Below are 23,250 nucleotides of genomic sequence, written 5' to 3'. Positions count from 1 at the left end.
CTAGGGTCTCTTCCTTGTGAGAACAAAGCGCTAATCACGATATGAGGCATGAAAGCAAACGGCCTGTGCGCACCAGAATTATCATCCTTAGCATGATAAGTCTGCATGCTGTGATCACCGCGCCGTCAGGTCCTTCCCTCTCCAGGCATTGCACGCCCACAGTGACGACCCGACCAGACCAGATGCTCAGGAGTGCCAGGGGCACCGCTGGGCTGCGACACCTCTGCTGTGCCCTTGGCCAATGAGGTTCTTTCCGTCTTACACTCCAAATGGAAATGACCAGTAAAAGATGATCCCCGTCCCAACCAGAGGGTTCTGGAAGACCAAGATACTGAAGATACAGAACTACTTCTTAAATCATCATCATTCCTTTGTTATAAACTAGGGCACAAAGCATGGGGGGAAAGAGGGTGAACCACGGCCTGGGTCAGGGGGAAAAAAAATTTTTTTTTTTGGCATATTGTAAAGCTAGCTAGTAAACAGGTGTCCTAAAAAAATGGATCACAAACACACATTTGCACACACAGAGAAAAAAAGTGTCTTTAAATTATTTTCGGCAATTATAAACTACAAACATTTTATAAAATTATTCTATGTTCTTACAAAAATGCAATGAAACATTTAATTAGTTCTTGTAAACCAGATCTTCGTCAACTGACTACCCGTAATCTACTGGACTTAAGAGCCCTATTGAAAACACTAATGAGTGACTAATCAAAACAATGTTTACCAGAAAGATGTGGACACACACAAACGTGGACGTACAGATGAGTGATCATTATGTTCTTGCATAAACAAGGTAAAACAAAACCCTAAAGTCATGCCCCAGAACTGACAACCAACCAGTGAGATACAGTTTGCATTCTTGAATGATCTCACTTAACTGCAACAGCCGTTTCCAAAGGAGGATGTCAGGTTTATTGGTTGAAACCAAATGCCCATGGATGATTGCTGCACCTTGATGTGGTCTGATACCTTCAGAAACCATCAAGTTCAAAACATGGCCCACACTTCTTCCTAGCCCTGTACTCTTCTGCTTGCCATTCTTGCTCCGTGTCACGTCGTGAACCTGTTACGGTGGTCTCCCGCTGCCTGATCATCCCACCTCAAGGAGTGTCCATCTGCTTTTTCTCTAAATGACCAACTAGTCATCTAAGCTGGACACCCAAAATGAAACCCTCTGGCCTGTCCAAGGTCTGTATCTTCAGCATCTCTGGCAACAGAGGTTCAATCTACACAACATCCTCTCTTGACGTTCTCATTTGTGCCACTGACTAGTCAGAGGGGAGGAAGAAAGTTTGACTTTCACCACTGGTGCTTAGAGAGTGGATCTGGTCCATATCGCCCAATGCTGCTTAGCCCAGGAAATTAAACCAAACCAACAAAAACAACAACAACAACAACAACAACAACAAAAACAGCCGACAAACACAGAAGTAACAGCAACAAAAGAACAAACCCCAAACCTTAAATGCATTTCTGGGACTGCTGGGATGGGCCAAGGAATACTGGGGAACATTACTGTCAACTGGAGGGTGCCTGTGTTTTAGGAAGTTGCCTTTGACATTGGCCACCCCAGGATGAGCCAGCAGTGACAGCTGAGGCCCATGGGCCAAGCATCCTAGCCTTCTCACTTATCTGAGCTAGTGTGACCTGGCCGCAGACAGCAGCCTGCATCGCGCACAGCCACCTGCCAACAAAGGTGAGCTGCCAAGAAAGAGGCTTTGGTGGAACGAACTGGCCTAGAATTTGGCATCATACTTGGCTCGGAAATCGTTATCCCCACCAAAACCCACCACCTCGTGCCAAGCATTTTGCCACTGGGTAGTTCCACAGTAACCACTTTTTTTTTCTTTTCTGTTTTACCAAGCCACTTTTCCTACCATTGAAATGTCATCCCAAGTCCTAAGAGACAGGTTGGAAGGAGAGGCCTCTGTTGGCCATGAACGTGGTCTTCTATCTTCCAAGGAGGAAGCTCATTCCAACCGTGTGCCAAATGTCATGACATCCCATAAAGAGCTGGGGTAGTCTGGGCGTCACACAGCTGAAGTTCGACAGTGTCTCCAGAACACACCAGCTCCCACTGCCTCGGGGAAGGGCTGTGTGTGCTAATGTTTTAATGCTCACATCAATTCAGTGATGTGCCTCAGTGGTTCACGTCACTTCAAGCAGCGTGAGCTGCTGTCAGGAGGTTGCATGGAAAAAAATGCCACAACTCAGCTTGATTAAATTATGTGGAGCATACAAAAGAGAGAACTCAAGAAGAGGTGGGAAAATCAGCATACAATGAGGCTAGAACTGTGGACAGATGATGCCTTGGGAGAGTCAAGGTGGGTGGTTTGGTCCAGTAAAATGACTGTACCATCGCGCAAGCAAAATTTTCTTTCATTTGAGTGTTTCTGAAGCATTCGTTAGGATGGGCGCTACACTATTAGTGTTTTCTTTCTACTTAAAGAGAAACCGCCTATGTAAAACAAAGACAGAAGAACACCAACAACTCAGACAGTTGAAACAAAACCCTTAGAACCAGCTGAATGATCTGTAGAAATCCAGTTGTGGAAACCGGGAGGTTTGTGCAAAAGAGGAGAGGCTACTATTCCAAGGGGTCACCTACGGTGCGGAGGAAGAAAACCCTGATCCGACAGTATTTCTCAGTGACCTTAAGATGCCAGGGGGCTGGGGAAAGGAGTAGTGTGCTGGGAGGACAGACTGGAGTGCGGGGTCTGAAAGGAGCCCCCGCCCTTGGGGACTTCCCCCCCACATCTCCCAGAAAGGATCGCCAGTGCCTGTGAGAGCAGCTGCTGGAAGTGGGGAGCCCGCCATCCGCCCCTGTGAGCAGCAGGGTGGTGGGGAGGCGGTGCCACCCCGGTAGGAGGCCCGGCGCCAACTGCCAGCCCCTTCCAGCCTGTAGGGTTGGTCTGTTTTCCCCTGGGGGAGGAGGAGAGGAGGGAGGAGTGGAGGGACAGTCAGCGTGGGGGGGGCTCTCCTGTGGGCATCCTCGAATGGGGCACCGTCTGTGCTCTGGGACAGGAGGCCTGGCCCTCCCGGCGCTCAAGGCGCCGCCGTGGCGGCACCACCGAATGGAATCCGGGCGGGCCTGGGCCTGGGTGGCCAGAGCGGCGGCCCGAGACCTGGATGCTGCACCGGGATGGGTGCTGTTGCGGCCCAGAGACCGACTGCCCCCCTCGATGCGCCCTGTCCTCAAAACCTGCTAAGTGAGCCCGCTCCCGGATGACGGAATCCGCGTGTCATTCACTCCGCACAAAAAGCGCGTCTCAGGGACAGCCTGGGACAGCCAGGCAGCCTCCCAGCCCTCCACCCCGCTGCCCACACGGGGCGACCTGGGCCGGGAGGAAGGGGATCCTATCGAGGAGCCTCCTAGGAAGCCTCCTAGGAAGCCAAGCAGGAGGAAGGGGGGAGAAAGACGGGACATGGGGGGGGGGCGGGGACGGGAAGGCAAGCCGTGTGGAATGAGCGGAGAGGCGGGTTAGTGTTGCTCCAACCCCGGAACGCAGCCTCCTGGCCTCTCCCTGCCTCGTGTGCGCGGCCTGGGTGTGGATGAGGTTACCGGTACCGACGGCGCATGTCAGGTGCGGAGAGATGGGAGATGTAGTCGTCTGTATATATACACATATAAAAAATAAGAGTGAGGTAGATAAATGTTTGAAAACCAAAACCAAAACACGAAAACAAAACCAAAAAAACCAAAAGAAACCCGAAAACTGTCCTGTCTTACACACACACACACACACAAAACCCTTTCCTCAGTATTTAAATTCATAATGGGGGGCTTCTCTACAGTGATTGAAACTGGTATCACAAAATAAATTAAAACTCCTACATAGAATACCTTCTTAACTTTTTTTCTTTTTCTCAGTTTTTTTTTTTTTTTAAAGGGAAAACAACTATGGGGCAGAGGCTAGAGAATATCACAGGACTGAAGCCACCGACTGGAAAAAGCGCGACATGCTCGCTTTCTCGTGTTTCATCTCCAGTCACGACTAGCAACCATCAGACTTTAGCTTTCTTCTTTCTCGTACTTTAAACATTTCCATCCCAGAAGCAACTCGGGTGCTGTCATCACTTGGTGAGAAGTGCTAAAAACTAAACAAAACAAGACCCCCGGGCCCCGAGGACTGGGATTCTTGGCCAAGGAGAAGCGAGCCGGTGCCAGGGCTCCCGCCCCCCCCCCCCCCCCCCCACCGGGAGCGCACCAGGCTCCGGGGCCATTGGGCCACCAGCCACCACGGTGTCCGTGGGCGCCCAACCCTGGCAGGGGTCTGGGTGGGGGGCGTGCCTGGCTGAGGCCCTGAGGAGCCGCCCACGCCGCCCCCTCCCCGCCAGTGCCCCGGAGGCCCCCTGGGACTTTCTGGATCTGGAGACGGGGAGGTGGGTCTGGAGGGCGGCAGCGGAGACCACGGAGGGGCCCTCCGGACCCCGCTCCGCTGCACCCTTGGACTCAGCAGCTGTTTGTCATGGGATGGAAGGATTAAATAGCCGTAAAAAAAAAAAAAAAAGTAATCCAAACGCCTAGCATCTGCAGCTCAAACTGCTGTTGTACCCAGGAATTAAAAAAATAGAGATATGTGTGTCACAACCAAAACGAAGGTGAGGGAAAGAGGTGAGACTCTCCGACAACGGTGACTAGAAACACTGAAGGACGATGTGTGACGTATTTAACCTTTTGTTTTCTGACCTGAGTTTGCTCACGTCTTGCACTGTAACAGACTCCTGCGTTGCGAGAGCACAGGCCGGGCGGTGGGGGGCGCCGGCCTCCCTAGCCAGCCTCGTGCCCACAGAGCCTACGGGTGAGAACGCAACTAAGGGGCAGGGGAGAGGGAAGGGGAGGGTGTATTTATAAAAAGGCATCAAACAGTTCATGGCAAATTATGTTTGAGAAGTATCGATTACTAGGAAGAGAGGAAGAAAGTCACGCACTCTAGTACAAAGCATAAGAAAGAAGTTTCTTGGAGTGAGCAGAGGGAAGAAGGGTAGACCTGAAGGTTTTCATAGATTAAATCCACAAAGATAGAGGACAAAAAAAATAGCAGCTTTTTTTTTTTCTGTACAGACGTATAGATGAATATCTGAACCGTAAAAAAGTTATAAAAGTGACATTAAAGACGATGTGTATGCAAATGTTTCATGGTCTAACATAGAACTGTAAGACCATGAAGAAGTCCTAGTAACAGAGAAAATGTCAACAAAGCTTAGAATGCTTGAATCCATTTACTGCTTTTCTTCTTACTGTTGTGGTGGTGGTTGAATTTCTTTTCCTTGCAAACCTGCATAAACAGTTGGGCTGAGTCCCTTGAAACCCCTTCCCATCTGTGTCCTGGGGGCTGGGAGCAGGGGTGCCGGCGAGGTGGGGGGACAGGAGACTGGCACGTGGACCTTTACTCAAAGCCTGTCTTCCAGGCTCCTGACAGGGCCTGTTTTCTCCACAATTCTGGGGCGGGGGTGGGGGATGAAGGGAGGGCTAGGGTGGGGGTGGGGAAGAGGGGCAGGGTAGCCGGGTTTGGCTTCTCCCAGTCTTCACGGAGAGAAAAAATCCCATTCCCGTCCACTTCCCCCAAATAACAGCCTAGTCAGAAAGCGATCAGACCTGTGTGAACGTAAGACTTGAAAAGAACACCAGGGGCGACCAGATGGAGCGCATCATCTGCGTGGCTCTTGAACGGTGTGACTTAATACCATGCTCGCCCCGGACCTCTGGAAACACGGAGACAAGTGCGGGGGGTTGTGAGGAGGAAGTTCGGGGTTTTGGCAGAATTTGGCAGCGTTAAAATGGTGACAACCTCGAATGAATGATGGCCCTTTTTAAATCTTGTATGTCCCTAAAAAGGTCAAAGATACAGTTAAAAAAATTCCGTCTCAAGGTGTTTTGTTTTGTTTTGTTTTTTATAAAGACCTACGGTGACAGGCAGGTGTGTTACAGGGGCAATGGGGGGGGGCCACAGGGAGGGACAGCCAGTTTCCTCGATCTGATCAAAAGGGCGTCCCAGCTGGGCTTGCGGCAAATGTTTTTCCATTATGAAGCAGAAAGAAAGAGAAAGGTGAGAGAGCGAGATTGAGAGAGGGAGGGAGGAAGGAGAGGAGAGGGAAGGAGACAGATAATGAGAGGAGAGACAGGGAAAGAGTGAGGAGACTCGATTCTCAAGTGTTCTGTTGCTATTAAGTGTTGTCATTAAGGTTCTTAAAGGCCCATGTCAGTTAAGGGTTCGGGTAGGGAAATAAAAAGCTGCTTGCATATTGAAAAAAGGAACGTCCCGAATGTGTTTACTGCAGAGAAGCCGTCTCCCGCGGGCAGCAATGGCAGTTCTGGAGATCCACTGAGGTACAGGAGGCTGTGAATAGATTGTGAACACTCTCCCCCCCACCCCCCACCCGCCGCCGAGCGTGCACACACGTTACTGTTTGCACGGGATCCGGGATCCGAGGATCAGCAGGTCGAAGACTGGGGCAGAGGCAAGGCCCTCTCGTTCTTGCGTCCCCCGTTCATGTGCGCGTAAGGCTGTCTCTCGTCGAAGCTGGCTCGGAGCACCAGCACGCCCGGGCCCGGGCCGTTCTCGGCCTTGTGTCCTGAGTGTCTGTCGGGCAGCGGCAGGGAGGACGAGGAGGCGGAGGGGTCCAGGGGGACGCTCTCCATGTCCTCCGGCTCCAGGTCCAGCTCCTCCGGCTCAGGCGGCTTGTTCTCCTCGCTGTAGTAGAAGGACACGTCCCGGAAGCCGGGCTCCATCTCGTCCTTGACGCTGCTGATGATCTCCAGGAAGGAGGGCCTCATCCTGGGGTTGTACTGCCAGCACATGCGCATCAGCTCAAACCTGGGGTGGAGACAGACAGAGGGTGGGCCCAGGCTGTCTGCTGTGCCCCCCCCCCAACACGGGTGCACGGAGAGTAGGGAGGCAGCTCAGCCACCTCTCTGGATGGCCCGAGTGGCCCGCACTGCTTTTGCTCCGGGGACAAAACCCAACCTCTTATTTCCTGAGGACAAATCTGGATTCCCTCAGAGTCTGTCATTACAGGTGTTACGAGGACAGCGCTAAGAAATCAGAACCTGACATGGCATCTATGTGAAGCGTCTCTTGGAGCCACCAGTGAAACGTTCCTTCTGGAATTAGAGTGCAGGAAGTGTCTGGTTTCTCACTAATAATGCTTAAGAACGGGGATGCCTGGGTGGCTCAGAAGTTAAGCGTCTGACTCTTCTTGACTTCCACTACTTCCCTTGCACTACTGTTCTCGCCAGAATATTCTATTCTTTGTTTCATTTTAAAACTTCTGGCTAAAAAGGGGGTGCCTGGGTGGCTCAGTTGGTTAAGCGTCGGACTTCAGCTCAGGTCATAGTTTCATGTTTTTAAGTTCAAGCCCTGCACTGGGCTCTGTGCTGACAGTGTGGAACCTGCTTGGGATTCTCTCTCTCTCTTCCTCTCTTTCTGCCCCTTCCCCACTTGGGCTCTCTCTCAAAATAAATAAAAATAAACTAAAAAAAAAAAAAAAAAGGCTTAGGAGTGATCACAGCTATCCCGACAGTGAGCTCTCCTTTAGTCCCACCTCCCGGCGGGGCACAGCAGTGAGGGGGAGGGCCTCCAGGCAGAAGGGGTGCAGGGCCAGGTACCGCCCGGGCTGCCTGCCGTGCGTCCAGCACCCAGGGTCTGGCCTGGGGTCCAGGCTGCACCGAACCAAATGAGAGTTCAATGAAGACCTGCAGCTAGACCCCAACAAGGCAGGAAGGCCTGGCCCGGTGCCAGGGACCCTGCCCAGGCAAGGGGGCAGGCAGAGAACATGGCACGAAGCCTGTTCTGGGTCTCACCAGCTGGACCACGGTGGCACTTGGGCCTCAAACCTCTGAGTCCAGCAGACAATGGGAGGTGGTTCCCCCCACCCCTGCCCCCCAGCCAGAGAGCAGGAGGATGCAGAGGAAGAAGGGAGGGGTGGTGGTGTGCTACTGCCAGCAGCCCGGACCCAGGGGACACCTGCCCTTGGACACAAGTTCAGGATGCCCAGGGGAGGCGGGGATGCTTCTTATGAACCTGGAATGCAGAGAGACCCAGCCGGGTAGACTCTGGGAGCAAAAAGGGAGGGTAACTAACACCCAGGCTGGCCACAGAGCCAGAGGAGGCTGTGGTTCTGAGAAGGGGCTGGCCAGCAGCCCTTTCTTGCATGAGCCTAAAACAGAAGAGCCTTCCCTTCCACTGTCATTCCCGCCAGGACATACCATTCTCTGTTTTAAAACTTTTGGCCAAAGTGAGGCATTCAGCGGTCAAGGTCATGATCTCGCAGTTGATTGAGTTTGAGCCCCATATCGGGCTCAGTGCTGACAGCTTAGAGCCTGGAGCCTGCTTCGGATTCTGTCTCCCCCACCCCCTTCTCTGCCTCTCCCCCACTTACATTCTGCCTGGCCTAGGAGCCCAAAATGCTGGCTGTGTGGCCCTTTACGGAACACATCTGCTGCTCATGCTCTTGCAGAAAAAGATGTGGACAAAATAGGAAGACCAGATCTTTTCCCCTTGGTCCCACTGCTAAGCACATAGCAGGGCTGACCTTTGGTTAATGCACCCAGTGACACAGGCGGGTCGGGCAGGTGGGGTTTTCAGTGTGTGGGCTGCTTGAATCCTCACAAGTCCTAGAAGAAGGTGCATTGTAATATGTCCCCATTTTGTAGATGAAGCAGCGGAAATACCAAGAGAGTAAATGATTTGTCCAAGGTCCCCAAACCGGCGAGGGTGGAGAGGGATGGCGTCCTCTGCTAAAGAGTATGGTGCTGCTTTGAACACCGCCTACCTCAGGGAGAGGAATTTTCTCAGCCTCAACAAGAGAAACCATGGGCCACCTAGGAGACCCCTTCCTGTCCTCAGTCACAGTGTGGCGGCACCTGCCTGGGGTCACGTGGTACATAAGCCTGCCTTCCCTCACCTCCCATTGCTGCCTAAGAGAATGGACGCCCCTCCCGCCCCCACCCCCAAATAAATCAGGCCATAAATACACAAAACCCCTCTTTATGGCTTACCTCTCTGGCTGACTGGTCCCTGAATAGAAGCGCAGCCAGGGACAAGCACACATGATGTGCCTGGCTCAGTGCCCCTGTGGCCGGAGTGGAGGGGAGGGGTGTAGAGGTGCCACCAGTGACTGGAGTGACCTCAGCACGAACAAGCCATGTGATGGCTCTCTTAAACCCTTCCAGAGTCACAGCCCTTCCAGGGCTGCCCATAAAAGGAAGTCTTTCTTACTCTGTAGGATTCAAGACCATGTTTACACTATCTCCACAAGAACACTTTCCAGTAGATTCTAGAAGGATTTATGAGCTGATAAAACTCTTCTTTAAAAAAGCACATGTTTTATAACCAGTCAGCTCCGGGAAGGTAGAGCAGTGCTTTACGCAGTGCGTGGTCACTTAGAGACAAGTGGGACCCGAGAAGGCAGTGTGAGGGAAGAGGGACAATTGTCCTGCACACAGGGGACCACCACCCTCCTCTCAGCGCTGCTGCACGCAAACAGGTGGTGATCAGATCACAGGCCAAGGTGTGAGAGGTGGCCCAGCCTCGGTCCATGTGACCGACCAATGCAATGAAGACCAGATTCTAGAAGGGCCCTGCATGGCCTGGCACACCCCTCCTACACCTCCTCCTCCTCCTGGCAGCCCAGAACAGCCAGGATCATCCCATGAGCTGCTTCTCAGCTGGGCCCACCAGTGGGACGGCAGACCTGCCCAGCGCCTCACCCCATGCCACTCTGGCTTTGGACTCAAGCGCCCTAGGCGAGCACCTCTAGCCCAGAACCACAGCAACGGGGAAAGCCACGTTCGACGACTACAGGAACAACCTGAGTCCACTGTGTCTGCTTTGGGCTCCTCTGTGAGCTGGGGACTCTCTGGGCTAAAAAGTCCTGATTCTTTCCTGCGCCGTGTATACACAGGACTGCCCTGGTAAGGGTCTGGACCTGTGACATGGTGCAGATTTTACGGAAAAAATACAGCTTCCTGGCCCAGGGCTACAGCTTGGTGTGCACCTCTGCTCTGGCCCTCTCCTGCAGCATCAACCCCCAGCCTTCCGCCACCCGGCTTCTGAAAGCTGGGACCCCGCCTCGCTGCCTCTCTCGGGGATGGTGGCAGTCAGCGTGTGGACACAGCCGCTCAAGGACATTCGTGGTGGAAGTACAGAGAGGAGAGTGTACGAGAAGGTTAAGGGCAGGCTTGGCCACTGATTTAACATGCACCTGGGTGGCTCAGTTGGTTAAGCGGCCGACTTTGGCTCAGGTCATGATCTCACAGTTTGTGGGTTTGAACCTCGTGTCAGGCTGGACCCTGCTTTGGATTCTGTGTCTCCCTCTTTCTCTGACTCTCACCCGCTCACACTCTGTGTATCTCTCTCTCAAAAATAAATAAACACTAAAAAAAATAAATAAAAAATAAATGCAGAGCTGCCAGCAAACCACAAGCCAAATCTGACCTCGTGCCACTTGCTAATAAGTGAATTCAAACTGAGTCTCGGTGTGAAGGCTCAGGAGCCTGGACTGCCTGTGGCTTGGACCATGGGGCTCTGTGCTGTTGAGGGGATGGGGCTTCTCGGCTGCTCCAAGGAGCCCACCCCCACTGCCCGTGGGCAACCCCAAGACGCTGCTGCTGAGCCGAAGGCCCCCCCCGCTCCCTGCACACCTGTCCCCTAGGCTACCCTGCTGCTGCTGCTCACACCTCTGGAGCCACACGGCTGATGTGCTTTCTCTCCCACCTGGGGGCCCAGGAGGGCTCATGGGCAACTCCCAGGGGGCTCAGGGACCTTCATCTCCTCTGGCAGAAATGGGAGTCCATTCTTCCGTTGCCCGTAGCCAAAGACCCCCTCTCCCAGAACCCTGCTTCTTTACTTAAGCTCATCAATAAATTCAGAAGACACAGACACTCTGTGAGACCAGCTCACCTCCTTCCGTCCTGCCCTTTTCTTCGGAGAGAGAACAATTTGCCAAGGGGGTTCTGGATGGCAAAGCAGAAATGCCTCTGGAGTGAAACATTCAATGTCTGACAGTAACCCCTCCGTGGGAATTTCTTTGTCACTCTCTGCCGGGAACAGGAAGTACACCACCTTGCCCATGGCAGGTGCACAGCTTCCCAGGCATATTTGATTCATATCAAAACTCTAGTCACCAGGAGGTCGAGCTACCTCAGGAGTCCCACAAGGTTCTCAGAGGCCGACGTTTCTCCAAGTCACAGAGAAAGCTCGAAAACGACAGCTCTCGCCCCACCACCCTGAACCACACGGACGACGCTCACGCCTGCTTTCTCGGACTGTGGCTAAGCTCGCTCCTGCGTTCTGGCACCAGACACTCGGACGCCAGTTCGGCAGGCATCACTCCTTTGCCTCCATTACTGAGACTTTGTTTCCCTGAAGGAAGGTTTTTCTTATGAGGAGCTGACGAGAATTCAGTGACCACACTGTTCATGGAAAACAGTGACCTGTGAGGAACCTGCGCACCGGTGGGGTGTGGTACCCAGCCTGCAGTGATCCCCACCTCCCGGGGTTCATGCCATCTGTACCCTCCCCTCACATCACAGAGGGCCACCCGAGGGTGGGGCAGGAAGGACCCTGCGGCTTCCGCTCTCTGCTGGAATGCTCTGCTCTTGAGCCAGCTACAGGCCCAGGGCCTAGATCTAGCCTACTGTTTGATTTTTTTGTGTGTGAGGCCTATTTATATTTGTAAATGGCTGAAAAAAAATCAAAGCAAGAATATTTTGTGACATGACAATTACGTGAACTTCAAATCCCAGTCTCCCCAAGTACAGTTTTACTGGCGCACAGCCACACGCGCTCTCCTGGTGTCTGCAACTGCATTTGTTCGACAGGGTTGAGACGGCCTGTGAGCCCGCAGAGCTGTGAACACCTCCGAGCTGTTCTTCTACAGGATGCGTCTGCCAAGCCCTGCCCTCGCAGAAGTCAGCTGCATGCCACTTGCAAGTGGGTCCCCGGCCCAGTCAAGCCTTCTGATGACTACAGCCACGAGAGGCCCTGAGCCGGGGCCACCCAGCTAAGCCGCTCCTGGGTTCCAGGCCTTCAGAAACTCTGGGAGACAGTAACTGCTCATTGTTGGGTTTGGGATAATGATCTACTGGATAAGAAACTAATACAGATGCGCGGAGGGAGTGTTTCCGTGCGAGGTAAGAAAATGCACTAAGTGAGGGGCACTGGGTGGCTCAGCTGGTTAAGCATCCGACTCTTGGTTCTGGTCCCGGTCGTGATCTCACGGGTTTGTGAGTTCAGGCCCCCTGTTGGGCTCCACGCTCTCAGAGCCTGCTTGGGATTCTCCTCTTTCTCTTTCTTTGCTCCTCTCCCCAATTTGTGTGCTCTCTTTCTCTAAACACACACACACACACACACACACACACACACCCCCCTATGTATGTATGCATGTAAATGAATATGCATATTATTATGTATATATTTTTATATATGTAAATTAATAAATAAGCACTAAGTGACTTTTTGAGTCTCTTCTAACTTTGGATCCTGAAATCTGAAGAGGCTAACTAGGAAGGTTCTTGAGGGATCTGGGAAACCCCCTCCCCCTCCCTGCCCCAAAGACACTGCCTCCTGGGGGCCTCCTGTCACTGGTGGGCCTACTCTGCACCCCACATCCAGGCCCAGTTGGGCTTTCTAGTCCAGGCTCAGACGATTGGGGGCTCCCTTGCCCCCAACACACACACGCACATGCATGTGCACACACACACACAGACGCCAGAATGCTGCTTTCCCTAGGGCAGTCTTGGGTCCTGGTTCTTAGTTCCATACAAGCTCTCCATGGGCTTCAGGTGAACGAACATTCAGAAGCAGCAGTTACGAAGCACGAGGCGCCGCTAACATGCTCCCAAAGCACCGAATCTGTGCCCCAGAGGCCCTGCAGCCGCACGGCCAGAGCCATGGGGACATGGCCTGCCACAACAACACGGATGTGGGCTTGGTGGCAACACAGTGCTGCAGAAAACCCCCACGAAACTGCGGTCTGTTGATGGACAGTGGTTTCTGCTTCCTAAGCTGTCACGGCCCAACTCTAAGATGATCCCCAGGAGTCCTGCCCCCGGGGTCCACGCCCCGGATAACCCCTCACCTGAACCTGGGTCAGACTAAGGAAGAGGATGGGATTTCACCCCGTTTCGGAGTTTTCTCATCAGCTGACTCTGAGTTAACCAACAGGGAGATTACCTAGGCTACATGTGGCTGACACAGGCAAAACAAATGGTAAAAAGAGAGATTCCCTTGCTGGCCCTGAAGAAGTAAGCCGCCAGTGGGGGAAGACCCGTTCTCCGGAGGGAGCACGGATGGCCCTGCAGCCACAGCGGGGAGTCCTGCCGGAGGCCCCGAGCCTTAGAGGACAGCGGCCCCAGGCTACGCCTTGATTTCGGGCTGCTGAGACGGAGGGGAGGGGCCGGCACAGTGGGTCGATTCCTGACCCAAGGAGGCCGTGAGGGACTCAAAGGAGCAAAGCTTTTGTGACTGTCAAGGCCAAACTCCCTGGTCCCCAGTGGACGTGGGGTCTGACTCCCACCAACCCAAGGAGGCCCAGCTGGGGACCCTGCTCACCAGAGGCCTGGTGCGCGTGTGGGCGGCAGAGCCGGGGGTGGGGGGGGGTCTTTCACACAGACACAGCCAGACACTTCCTCCGGGATTGTCCCAGTGTGAAGCCACATCCATCCTGGAAAGCGCTTCCGGAAAATTCCTGAGTTGGTCCTGAGGTACTACGGGTAGACCCACTAGGTTCTACCCACTGAGATCCAGAAGAATCTCTGAACCCTGCCTTCAGGTGCACATGGGAAGCAAATCCAAGTCCACGCTCTCTACCTGGACCCGTCCTGCAGCCGACAACCCAGCCACAGAACACCTCCACGGCCTCGTCTGCCTCGTTCCTCCCGTGGACAGAGAGGCCCTGTGGCCCTCGCAGCTCTGACCTGCGCCACCAAGGGGCGCTCCTATGGACGCCGAGCAGCGAGGCCAGGAGGGCTCACGGACACCCTCCCATCATCGGACCCATCTCAGGAACAGAAGGCAGAATGTTTGTTGTTGTTGTTAAAAAGAAGGGGTGCGAGGGGACAAATCTGCCAGCTCCCTGAGTGTGCGCGCAGGGCCGTGTCTGCAGGGAGGCAGGCTGAACCACGTTCCGGGTCCCCCTGGGTCACTGGGTGAAGCTCCGCAGAGCGCGTTGCTTACACGGCAGATGACTTTTGTCAGCACTCAGCCGAGAAGAAACCTGGGGGGGCACCACTGCGGAGGCGGCATGCCGTGGGAAGCGGCCTGAGGTTTGCCCTAGGCGGTGCCAGAGCAGCGCTGCCGAGGTTTGCAAGAGGCTGCGGGACGCGGCTCCAGAGCAATCGGTGCCGTGTCGTGGCCTCCTACCCCCTTTCCTTAAACTCCGCGTGGAGAGGCCGCGTAGGGGTTGCTTTGGTCAAATACTTCACAGAGATGCCTGGCCTGAGACCCCGAGTGCAAACCAGGACTAGAAGATTCAGGGAGATGCAGTGAACGTCAGGGTGGCTCCGCAAAGGCACAGGGCCCTCCTGTCAGGATACGCCCGTTCCAAAGTGCACCCCATCCCCCCGCCAGCTCCACCTGCCCGGCTGCAGACTGGCTCTCAGAAGCACCAACCTCAGGTGACCCAGGAAGGGCCGCCAAGGAGGGGAATCGGAGGGAGGGCAGCGGGGGCCCCGGCAGTACATACAGCATGTCGGGGCAGTTGTCCGGCTTGTCCAGAAGGCCGCCTTCCATGACGAAGCGAAGGACTTGCTCGTTGGACAAGCCCTGGTACGGCTGCTCGGCCAGCGTGGCGATCTCCCAGAGAACGACCCCGAAGGACCTGGGGAGAGAGGGGGCGTGAGGGCTCAGCGGGGGCGGGCGGGCTGCACTTCCCTGCCGGACAGACAATGCTGAAAAAGGAGATGCTGCAATGTGCAAAAATAAGGGTGCCTTCCCAACACGCACTGCCACCTCGTACGAATTTTCCTCGGTCTATTTGCCTTTACACTCGGTTCATTTCAGCAGAATAAAACAGGCTCGTCAGCAGCCAACAGCCTGAGGGGCTTCCGACAGGACCCAGGATGGACCAGGGGTGCTTCAGTAGAACCACACTGAAAATCCGGGGGCCCTGCACTTCCTGCTGAGAGCCCCCGGGATCCTGGCCCAGAGCCAGAGTCAGTGTTTTATTCCCTGCCTCAGCAATAGTGACTTTCCATGAACAAAAGGTTTCTGTATAGGGGTACCCAGGGGCTCAGTCAGTTTGGCGTCCAACTCTTGATTTCAGCTCAGGTCACGATCTCACAGTTCGTGGGTTTGAGCCCCGCGTCGGCCAGCGCAGAGCCTGCTTGAGATTCTCTCTCTGGCCTCCCCTGCTCGCATGCATGCTCTCTCCCGCTCTCTCAAAAAATAAACGTAAAAAAAAGATTTCTGTGCAAATTGGTACTAAGAGCCGATGTCAGACATAAATAGAATCTTAGCAGAGGACTGACCCACCCAAAGCCCTTTTGACTCTCCAGTGACCAAGAAAGTCTTTATGTCACACAAGAGCCCTAGAAAATGCCAAAACCCCACAGGCCTAAGTGATGTTCAGAGGCCTAGGCTGACGGCAGCCAGCTTTGCCACGACCCTGGTGCTGGGATGTCACACTGTGGTGGGCCTGGTCATATCAGCAGCGTGCCTCGGAGCTCCCAACCTTCGTGTCTGGAATGTGGTGCCGTCTAAGAAAGGACAGGCTTGGCTGGTTTTGCCGACAAGAGGTCTGGCCTGAGGAGCCCTTAAAGAACGCAGTTCCCTCCCAGAGCCCCTTCTCTACCACAGACCCGCGGCGGTGCCAGCCCTGCCCAAGCAGCCCGTTCAGCCCAGCAGCTCCCGCATGGACTCTTCTCGGCCCCGGCTGCTCTGTTTCAAGCTCCCGGTCACTTGCCATCCATAAACTTCCCGGGGCTCAGCCTGAGCTCTGCCTTTCGGGCCTGTTCTTCTGGCCTCACGCAGTTGGGGCACGGCCACACCTGAGCAGTCCACCCAAGGCCGTCCTTCCCTCAGCGTCCTCAGGGTCCACTGAGGCGCTGCCGGTCCTAGTTGCCATAGGAGCCATTTAAACATTTATTGAGCTCTGGTAGGCCTAGTAGGGAGTGCAGCCCTTCCTCAGCAGACCTCACCTCACAGAGGGAGCAACCAAGGCCCAGAGACATGCCATGGTTTGACCGAGGCCACCCAGCCAGTCAGGGATGCTAGTCTATCCATTTTTCAGAGCAGATGATTTATATTGTGGGCACTGGTTTCAATGCTCTCATATACAACCAAGTCATGAATTCTGTGGACAGATTTCATCTTTAAACACTGGACAAATGCCTTTGTGTGACATCTTTTCTAATTCTGAGCACTGGGGGCGGGGGGCTTTCCCTAAAGAAGGTATGACTCGAGGTGGCTCTCACACATCAGTGCCGCTACTGCGCGGGGCCGGCGCTCAGGAAACACCCCTCGGCATGCCACGAGAGGATCATGTCGGTGTCCCACCCCACCAGCAAACCAAGACCCGCACAGGTCTCCACATTCCATACTGACATTAACCAGACACTACAGAGGCAAAACATTTTAAGTCGGTGCAGGCCTGGATATTTGTGCAAGTTTGGAAACCTTCTTAGTAAGTCAAGAAATGAAGACTGTTGGAGGGTGATCCACTTGCCCAGAGACGGAACACAGTTGTGGGCTCCAACTCCCTCATCTGTTCCTTGGTTTCCTCCATCCCTTGGGTCTTCTAAGCCAAAGGAATCTTTTGCAGGGACACGGCGCTATCAGGGAGCTGTAGGAGTAGTGTGCACAGAGCCCAAGGGCCTGGGAATAAAATCGCAAGGGGCAGCAGAAAAATGTGGAAGTGTTCAAACTAAAGGAAAGAGACTTCAAGGTCTCATCAAAAACAGGGGAGAATGTGCAACTGTGCTACAGACGAGGGCCGCGGGGCGTCACCAAGAGGTGGACTTAAGCATCATGTGACAGAAGACCTGCAAAGAATAAGGATGTCTTAAGAGTCAGGGTGGCTTGTCCTTGTGAGGGAGGGGACAAGCAGTCCTAGAGACGTGAGCAGAAGCTCAACCACTGGCTGTCTAAGAGGCCGTGGATGGGATGTAGGGGCTGGACTTGACCTTGGGGATGCCTCCCAAACCTAAGATGCTGGGGTCTCTTTGACAAAGTCAAATGCAATTCTCTTTCAAGATTTTCAACTATTTAGGAATGCCTGTTTTGTCCTACTGAATCCAATCTAAGGTGACTGCCATTCCTTCGACAGGGAGGGCATTAGATCCTATGCAGCTGAGGAACCTTCCGTATTTACCAAGTCCTGACCTACCCATGTTACCCTCAAAGGCTGTGTTAAAAAAAATTTTTTTAAAGCACTGCTACTGCCTGAACACTGAATAAAACGAATATCAAATAGACACTCTTGTTTATATACATATATTACTTGTTCATAATGTCGATGCTGTCAAGTGGGAGAAAACTGGCATCGAACACCCTGTATGTCCCTCTGTTGCTGCTGCTGGTGGCCGTCGTTGCTAACCGGAGTTTGGGCAAAATTAGCCTGTGAGATATTAATAACTCTAGTTTTATCTTCTCATTCTGCCTCTGCTGTCTCTGGCTCGCACGGTTCTCTATTTTATCAGACTGCAAGCTGACCTCAGAGCTCTGGGAGGTTAGAGGCTATGAGAATCAGATGCATGAACAGACCTTCTCTCCCCATCATCTCCACATCTAAAAATGGAGGTGAGCACTTTGATTTGACAGCAAAGAGCCAACTATCCTGGGTAGGCTGACTGCAAAAACAGATCTTGTACGTGAACTCGAGAGGCAATCATGCTTTGCCGGGTCATATTCAAATGCTATTTCCAATTTGCACCTGTCTTCCAACTAAGATCCAAGGCCCTTGAACTGTGAAAGGTTCACGAGGTTAAAAAAAAAAAAATGATGTCGGCCACTATTTAAATAGCTCCTCTCTGTGGTCACCCGGACCGTTGGAATAAACAAGTCCCATTTCTGTAACATCAGCAACGGGATCTCCCGAGAGGACGGCCAAGAAACCAGCAGACGTTCCAGCAGGTAGATGTGCCAGGGCCTCAGCCTGCCAAGGACTCAGCTGTATTTCAGAACCCGGCCTCCTCTCCAGGGCTGCTGAGGAATCAGTAAACAGTACTAGTGAGAGTCCTCTGTGCGCCTCGGCTCATACGCTTTCTACCCCAAGATACGTTATCGTGAAAGGAGACGTGCTTTCCCCACCCTCCCTGGGTCCGCATGGTGGAACCCTTAGAGAAAGGACAGACGGCAGATGTGTCCAATGAGAGAACACATCCAGACTCCTACACTTTGGGTCTGAATAAAGCAATGTCTGCAATCTGAAGTTGTAATTACGTGAGGCAGCCACGCACACACCATGTTATCTATCTGTTGGGAAAGATACAATGAGAGAAAGCAGGCGGCCAGGGGAGAGGTGAAGTTTTCGGACACGTCCTGGCCCCTGGTGGTCTGTCTCAAGGGCTCCTTGCCACTTACTGAGCCGCTAAGGCCTGCAAAAAATGTGGGTCCTACACATTCCTTAGAGCCTGCGAATGCCTGCCGCCCTTAGCTAGCCCACCGACAACAGGAGCCCTTCAACCGTGCAGGGCTGTGGCCCACACAGTGCTTAGCAAAAGCTGGAAATGGGGTAACGATGACCAGACCCCGGGAGAAACATAAAGCCCTTGAGACAGAGCCAGCGGGCTCCGCGGAGGCTGGAGGGCTTCGGGCTTGCGTTATGAAAGAAGACTCGTACCAGACGTCAGAGTGAGTGGTGAAGACCCCATCCTTGAGGGACTCGGGTGACATCCAGCGCACAGGCAGCAGCCCCTTGCCTCCTTTCCGGTAATAGTCCGTCTCGTAGATATCTCTTGTCATACCGAAATCTGTAGGGCAGAGAGAAGGTGCCAGAGTGACGCACTGGGAGCAGCTTTCAGGGCAGAAGCAAAGATGTCCCGTCACTGCCGTGGGCCACCCGCGGGTGACCCACATTCTCAGGAGGCCGGACATCAGCATTTGCAGTTGTATGAGGCATAAGGGATGACTGAGCGATTAATCCCGTGACAAGTAAATAGCAATAAATGTCTGCTTCAAATGTGTTTACAATTTGAGTCCTTAAAGTTGGGGTGCCTGGGGGGGGGCCTCAATCGGTTGAGTGTCCGGCTTTGGCTCAGGTCATGATCTCACAGTGCATGGGTTTGAGCCCCGCGTCAGGCTCTGTGCTGACAGCTCAGAGCCTGGAGCCTGCTTCAGAGTCTGTGTCTCCCTCTCTCTCTGTCCCTCTCCTGCTCGTGCTCATGCTCATGCTCTCTCTCTCTCTTAAAAAAAGAAATAAAAATTAAAAGAAATTAATTTCAAATAAATAATCAGATAAATAAATTAATTCCTTTATTCAAAGTGAGAAGCAGTTTATACATTATCAGGTTTTGCACTTTATCCAGAAAATATGTATGTGTAGACCGAAAGTCATTTATACGTGGTTTTAAAACCTGGTGACATAAACAAGAGCATGTTGACTCTTACTTACTTGGTAGCACTGCCCCGCTGCTGGAGGAAATAAAATAGTTTTGCTGCTTAATAAGGGGGAAAATATTGAAAGTACCAACTCATGGGGAAAGAAAGTACACAGTGAGATGCTAGGAGATGCTATTTACTAGGCCCCCGAAGCTATTACCCAATAATGTTTTTCAACATAATGCTCCTACTCGTTTTTGAAAATGTGTTCCATTTTCCATGTCTCTAGAAGATGTCACATAATTATGTTTGATGGCAGGCTCGCTTTATAATCCTAAATTATTGCTTCTTTGTCAGATTTTGATTTTCCACTCAATCACCCAACCTTTTCTTGCAGGGACTCTTCCGTTCTCCTTCCCAGGAGAAACGGCTGCTCTCCTTTCTAAAATGCTCATTCATGTCTCTAACTGTGCCACAAAGTGGGCAGGCTACAAAGCAAACACAGGGAATAAAGTTCCTTGGACATTAACCAACACAATTACTTGCACTGAGCCAAGGGCCTGTCAAACTGCCTCTGGTAAAATTACTTGTCACGTCTGGACTCCACAAGACACTGGGCATTGGAAAAACAGGGCTTTCGAACCCCAGCGAAGAATAAAAATCAAGTGTTGAAATCTTATCTCAGAATTAATCCAGTGACATGCGGAGGGGAGGGCTCACAAAGGAAAAGAAAAGAAATCCCACAAAAAGAACACGAGTTGTTTCTTCCTTAGCACAAAAGAGAAATTCCAAATTGTAGTGAGAAAAACCACAAGAGCAAATGTTACTGTAAATGTGCCACTGGGTTAAATGGCAAATACGGTCCTTGCTGGGTTGGACTTCAAATGGCTGTGGCACAAGAGCTCTCCCACCATGATGGCAAACTGGAAAGCAAGTAGCAGGAGCTGAGCTCCTGCATGTGTCAGGAAGGGGGTGGGAAGCAGGATGCTGATGGCTGCAGGGGACCTGTCCCGTGCCAGGCATGTGCTTGGAGTTTTCTGTGCCCACTCCTGCCCGCCACATCTCATAGGTCTGCTCTATCAGCATCCCCATTTCAGAGGGAAAAAAACTGAGGCTTATAGAGCTCAAGACACTTGTCCCAGCTCTCATCTGTTATTGGTAGAGCCAGGATTTAAGCTCAGGCCTTCCTGGTTCCTGAGCGCTGGGGAAGGAGGGCTGCCTGGCATCTCTGTGGGAATAATCTGAGTCCTCGTGGAAAAGGAAAGGGAATGGGAAGGGAAAGGGAAGGGAGCAGGGAGCACAAAGGAAGCACAGGCAGCAGCCAGAGAAGCTCTTCCCTAGAAACCCTGGGGCATGTCAACCTCGTGGGCTTCAAGGGGCACCAGACATGTCGATGCCTCAAAGGGCCGAATCCAGGGACACACTGGTGGCTTGTGAATGAGTAATTCTGTTGACTCAGCGATGTCTGCACTATGGTATGGCTCCAGTCATCACCTCTGTTTCCGACAAATGAAAAATAAAGACACTCACCCATAATTTGTTAACTATTCTAGAAGAGATACTTCTCATTCACAACTAAAGAATGAAAATATTTCATTCAAATCATAGCCCCCCAAAACATTATACTACTAAAGAAAGGAGAGCATTTCCAGAACAGAGTTTAAGAACTAGACAAAGAGGTTACTTTTATTTTACTTATTTTTTTTTTCCAGTACTTTGAATATATCATTCCACTCCCTTCTGGCCTGTAAAGTTTCTGCTGAAAAATCAGCTTATAGTCTTATGGAGTTTTCCTCATAGGTAACTGTTTTCTTTTTTCTTGCTGCTTTGAAAACTTTACCACGACTTTTTGCCATTTTAGTTACTATGTATCTTGGTGTGGACTTCCTTGGGTTGATTTTATTGGGAGTTCTCACTACTTCCTGAGTCCATTTCCTTTTACAGATTAGGCAAGTTTTCAGCTATTATTTCCTAAAATAAATGTTCTCTCTTCTCCTTCTGGGATGTCTAGAATGTGAATGTTATTATGCTTGATGGTGTTGCTGGGTTTCTTCTTTTTTATTCTTCTTTTTTATCTTTTTCCTGTTCTGTTTGGTTGCTTTCCATTACTCCCTCTTCTAGCTCATGGATCAGTTCTTCTGCTGATTCCCTCTAGTGTATCTTAAATTTTAGTTACTAAGTTCTTCTTCTTGGCTTGATTGGTTCTTTGGTATGTTTTGTGTCTTTGTTGAAGTTCTCAGTGAGATCCTCCGCTCTTTTCTCACGTCTCGTGAGTATCTTTGAATTCTCCATCAGGCACATTGCTTACCTCTGGTTTATTCAGCTCTTTTGCTGTGATTTTGTGCTATTCTTTCTTCTGGGACATATTCCTCTGCCCCCTCATTTTGTCTAACTCTGTGTCTGTTTCTATGTATTAGGAAAGTCACCTACTTCAAGCAGGTTAATTTTAAATGGATTTTGGATGTAAAGTGTCCCATGTAGTTTCTCAGGATAAATATTTGATGTTTTTCTGAGCCATCATCATCTCAGAGTGGGAAGATAAGGGTCCTGGTAAGAGCAGGTGCTTTCCTGAGTAGCCCTGAGGTTATATGCGTTTTTATCAGGAATCAGAGATCAAAGCAAAACCCAAACCTAAAGGCTAAAATGAATTTCTAACCAGCACCAGAAATGCAACCCAATCCGTTTTTGGTGTTTCAGTGGGTGGTGGCAACAAGGGTTCTCACCAGTAGGCTGATTACCTCAGTGTTATAACACACAGGTCAAGAGCTTAGAGGCTGACCAAGCTGGCTGTGAGCCCCAATAAGTGGTGCTCTTCCCTCACCTGAGTAACTGCTACCCCCCGTCACTGCTACTGCCCTGTGCAGGGCCTTCACCGTTAGGGGACCTCATGTCTTAGAAAACTCCATGGACCACAAGAAGGACAAAACTCTTTTCAAGCCAGGAAAATTGGAGGGAACATTGGTAGTTTGTAGGGCAACTTTTATTCCCAAGTCAAAATCACCTGAGGACATCACCTCAATTATTTCTGTAACCAATGCTTAGAAGTATTCTGCCAAGAAATGACCCAAGTGTCAGGAAAGGCTACTTCAGGGACCAAGGCCTCAGCTCATCCTTGCCTACTGCCTGTTCCGCTGTGTTCTTGGGACTTGAGCCAGCTCAGTTCAGGTTTGTGACTGACTAACAGCTGGACACAACCAAGTTATTCCCAAGTGCAAGGCTCCATACTCAAGGGATGCACTGGAAAACCTCTTCACAGGTGGTGAATGCCAGCTCAGTGCCTGAAACGTGTGCGAGTTTAGTTTCTGCTCAGATCTGGGAAGCTAAGAACACACCTCCAATTTTGACCGTGAAATCTTCAGCCACCATGCAGTTCCGGGCGGCAAGGTCCCTGTGGACAAACTTGTTGGCGTTGAGGTATGCCATGCCGTCCGCAATCTCTCCAGCCATCTGGATCATCTTGCTCAGGCTCGGAGGTGCTAGGACTGGGTTATTCTGTTGGAGATTTAAAAAAAGAAGAAAACACACACGTGAGAATTGAGGAGTGTTCTCCACCCCATCATCATTCAGGGTGTGCAAACCATCTTTACTCAGTCTGTGCACCCTAAGTCAGTCTGCTAAGAAAGAGGACTTGCTCAGAAGGGACATAGTATCATGGAGACCAGAGCATCTGCTTCGTGGTAAAGTCATGCGCTTCCTCGCTGACCACATCACACAGAGCTGCCGAGAGAAACGCTAATTAGCACAACTTGGGACCAGAATTTTC

At 51.9% G+C, this 23,250-nt stretch overlaps 1 protein-coding gene across 1 annotated transcript in view; it reads right to left on the bottom strand.

Moving 5' to 3' along the window:
* Nucleotides 1–3,875: 3,875 nt before the first annotated feature.
* Nucleotides 3,876–23,250, bottom strand: part of IGF1R (insulin like growth factor 1 receptor) — a 259,450-nt gene continuing 240,075 nt past the window's right edge. The window contains exons 21-24 of the mRNA XM_029952289.1: nt 22,820–22,979; nt 18,790–18,919; nt 14,695–14,829; nt 3,876–6,824 (exon numbers count right to left, since the gene is read on the bottom strand). Of these exons, the coding sequence (XP_029808149.1) occupies nt 6,443–6,824; nt 14,695–14,829; nt 18,790–18,919; nt 22,820–22,979 (807 nt within the window). The 3' untranslated portion in view covers nt 3,876–6,442. The remainder of the gene's footprint in view (nt 6,825–14,694; nt 14,830–18,789; nt 18,920–22,819; nt 22,980–23,250) is intronic.

The sequence above is a fragment of the Suricata suricatta genome, chromosome 9, assembly GCF_006229205.1.
Source record: "Suricata suricatta isolate VVHF042 chromosome 9, meerkat_22Aug2017_6uvM2_HiC, whole genome shotgun sequence".
Lineage (NCBI taxonomy): Eukaryota > Metazoa > Chordata > Mammalia > Carnivora > Herpestidae > Suricata > Suricata suricatta.
Note: the sequence above shows the minus strand (reverse complement) of the source record. Positions and strands in the feature narration are given on the sequence as shown.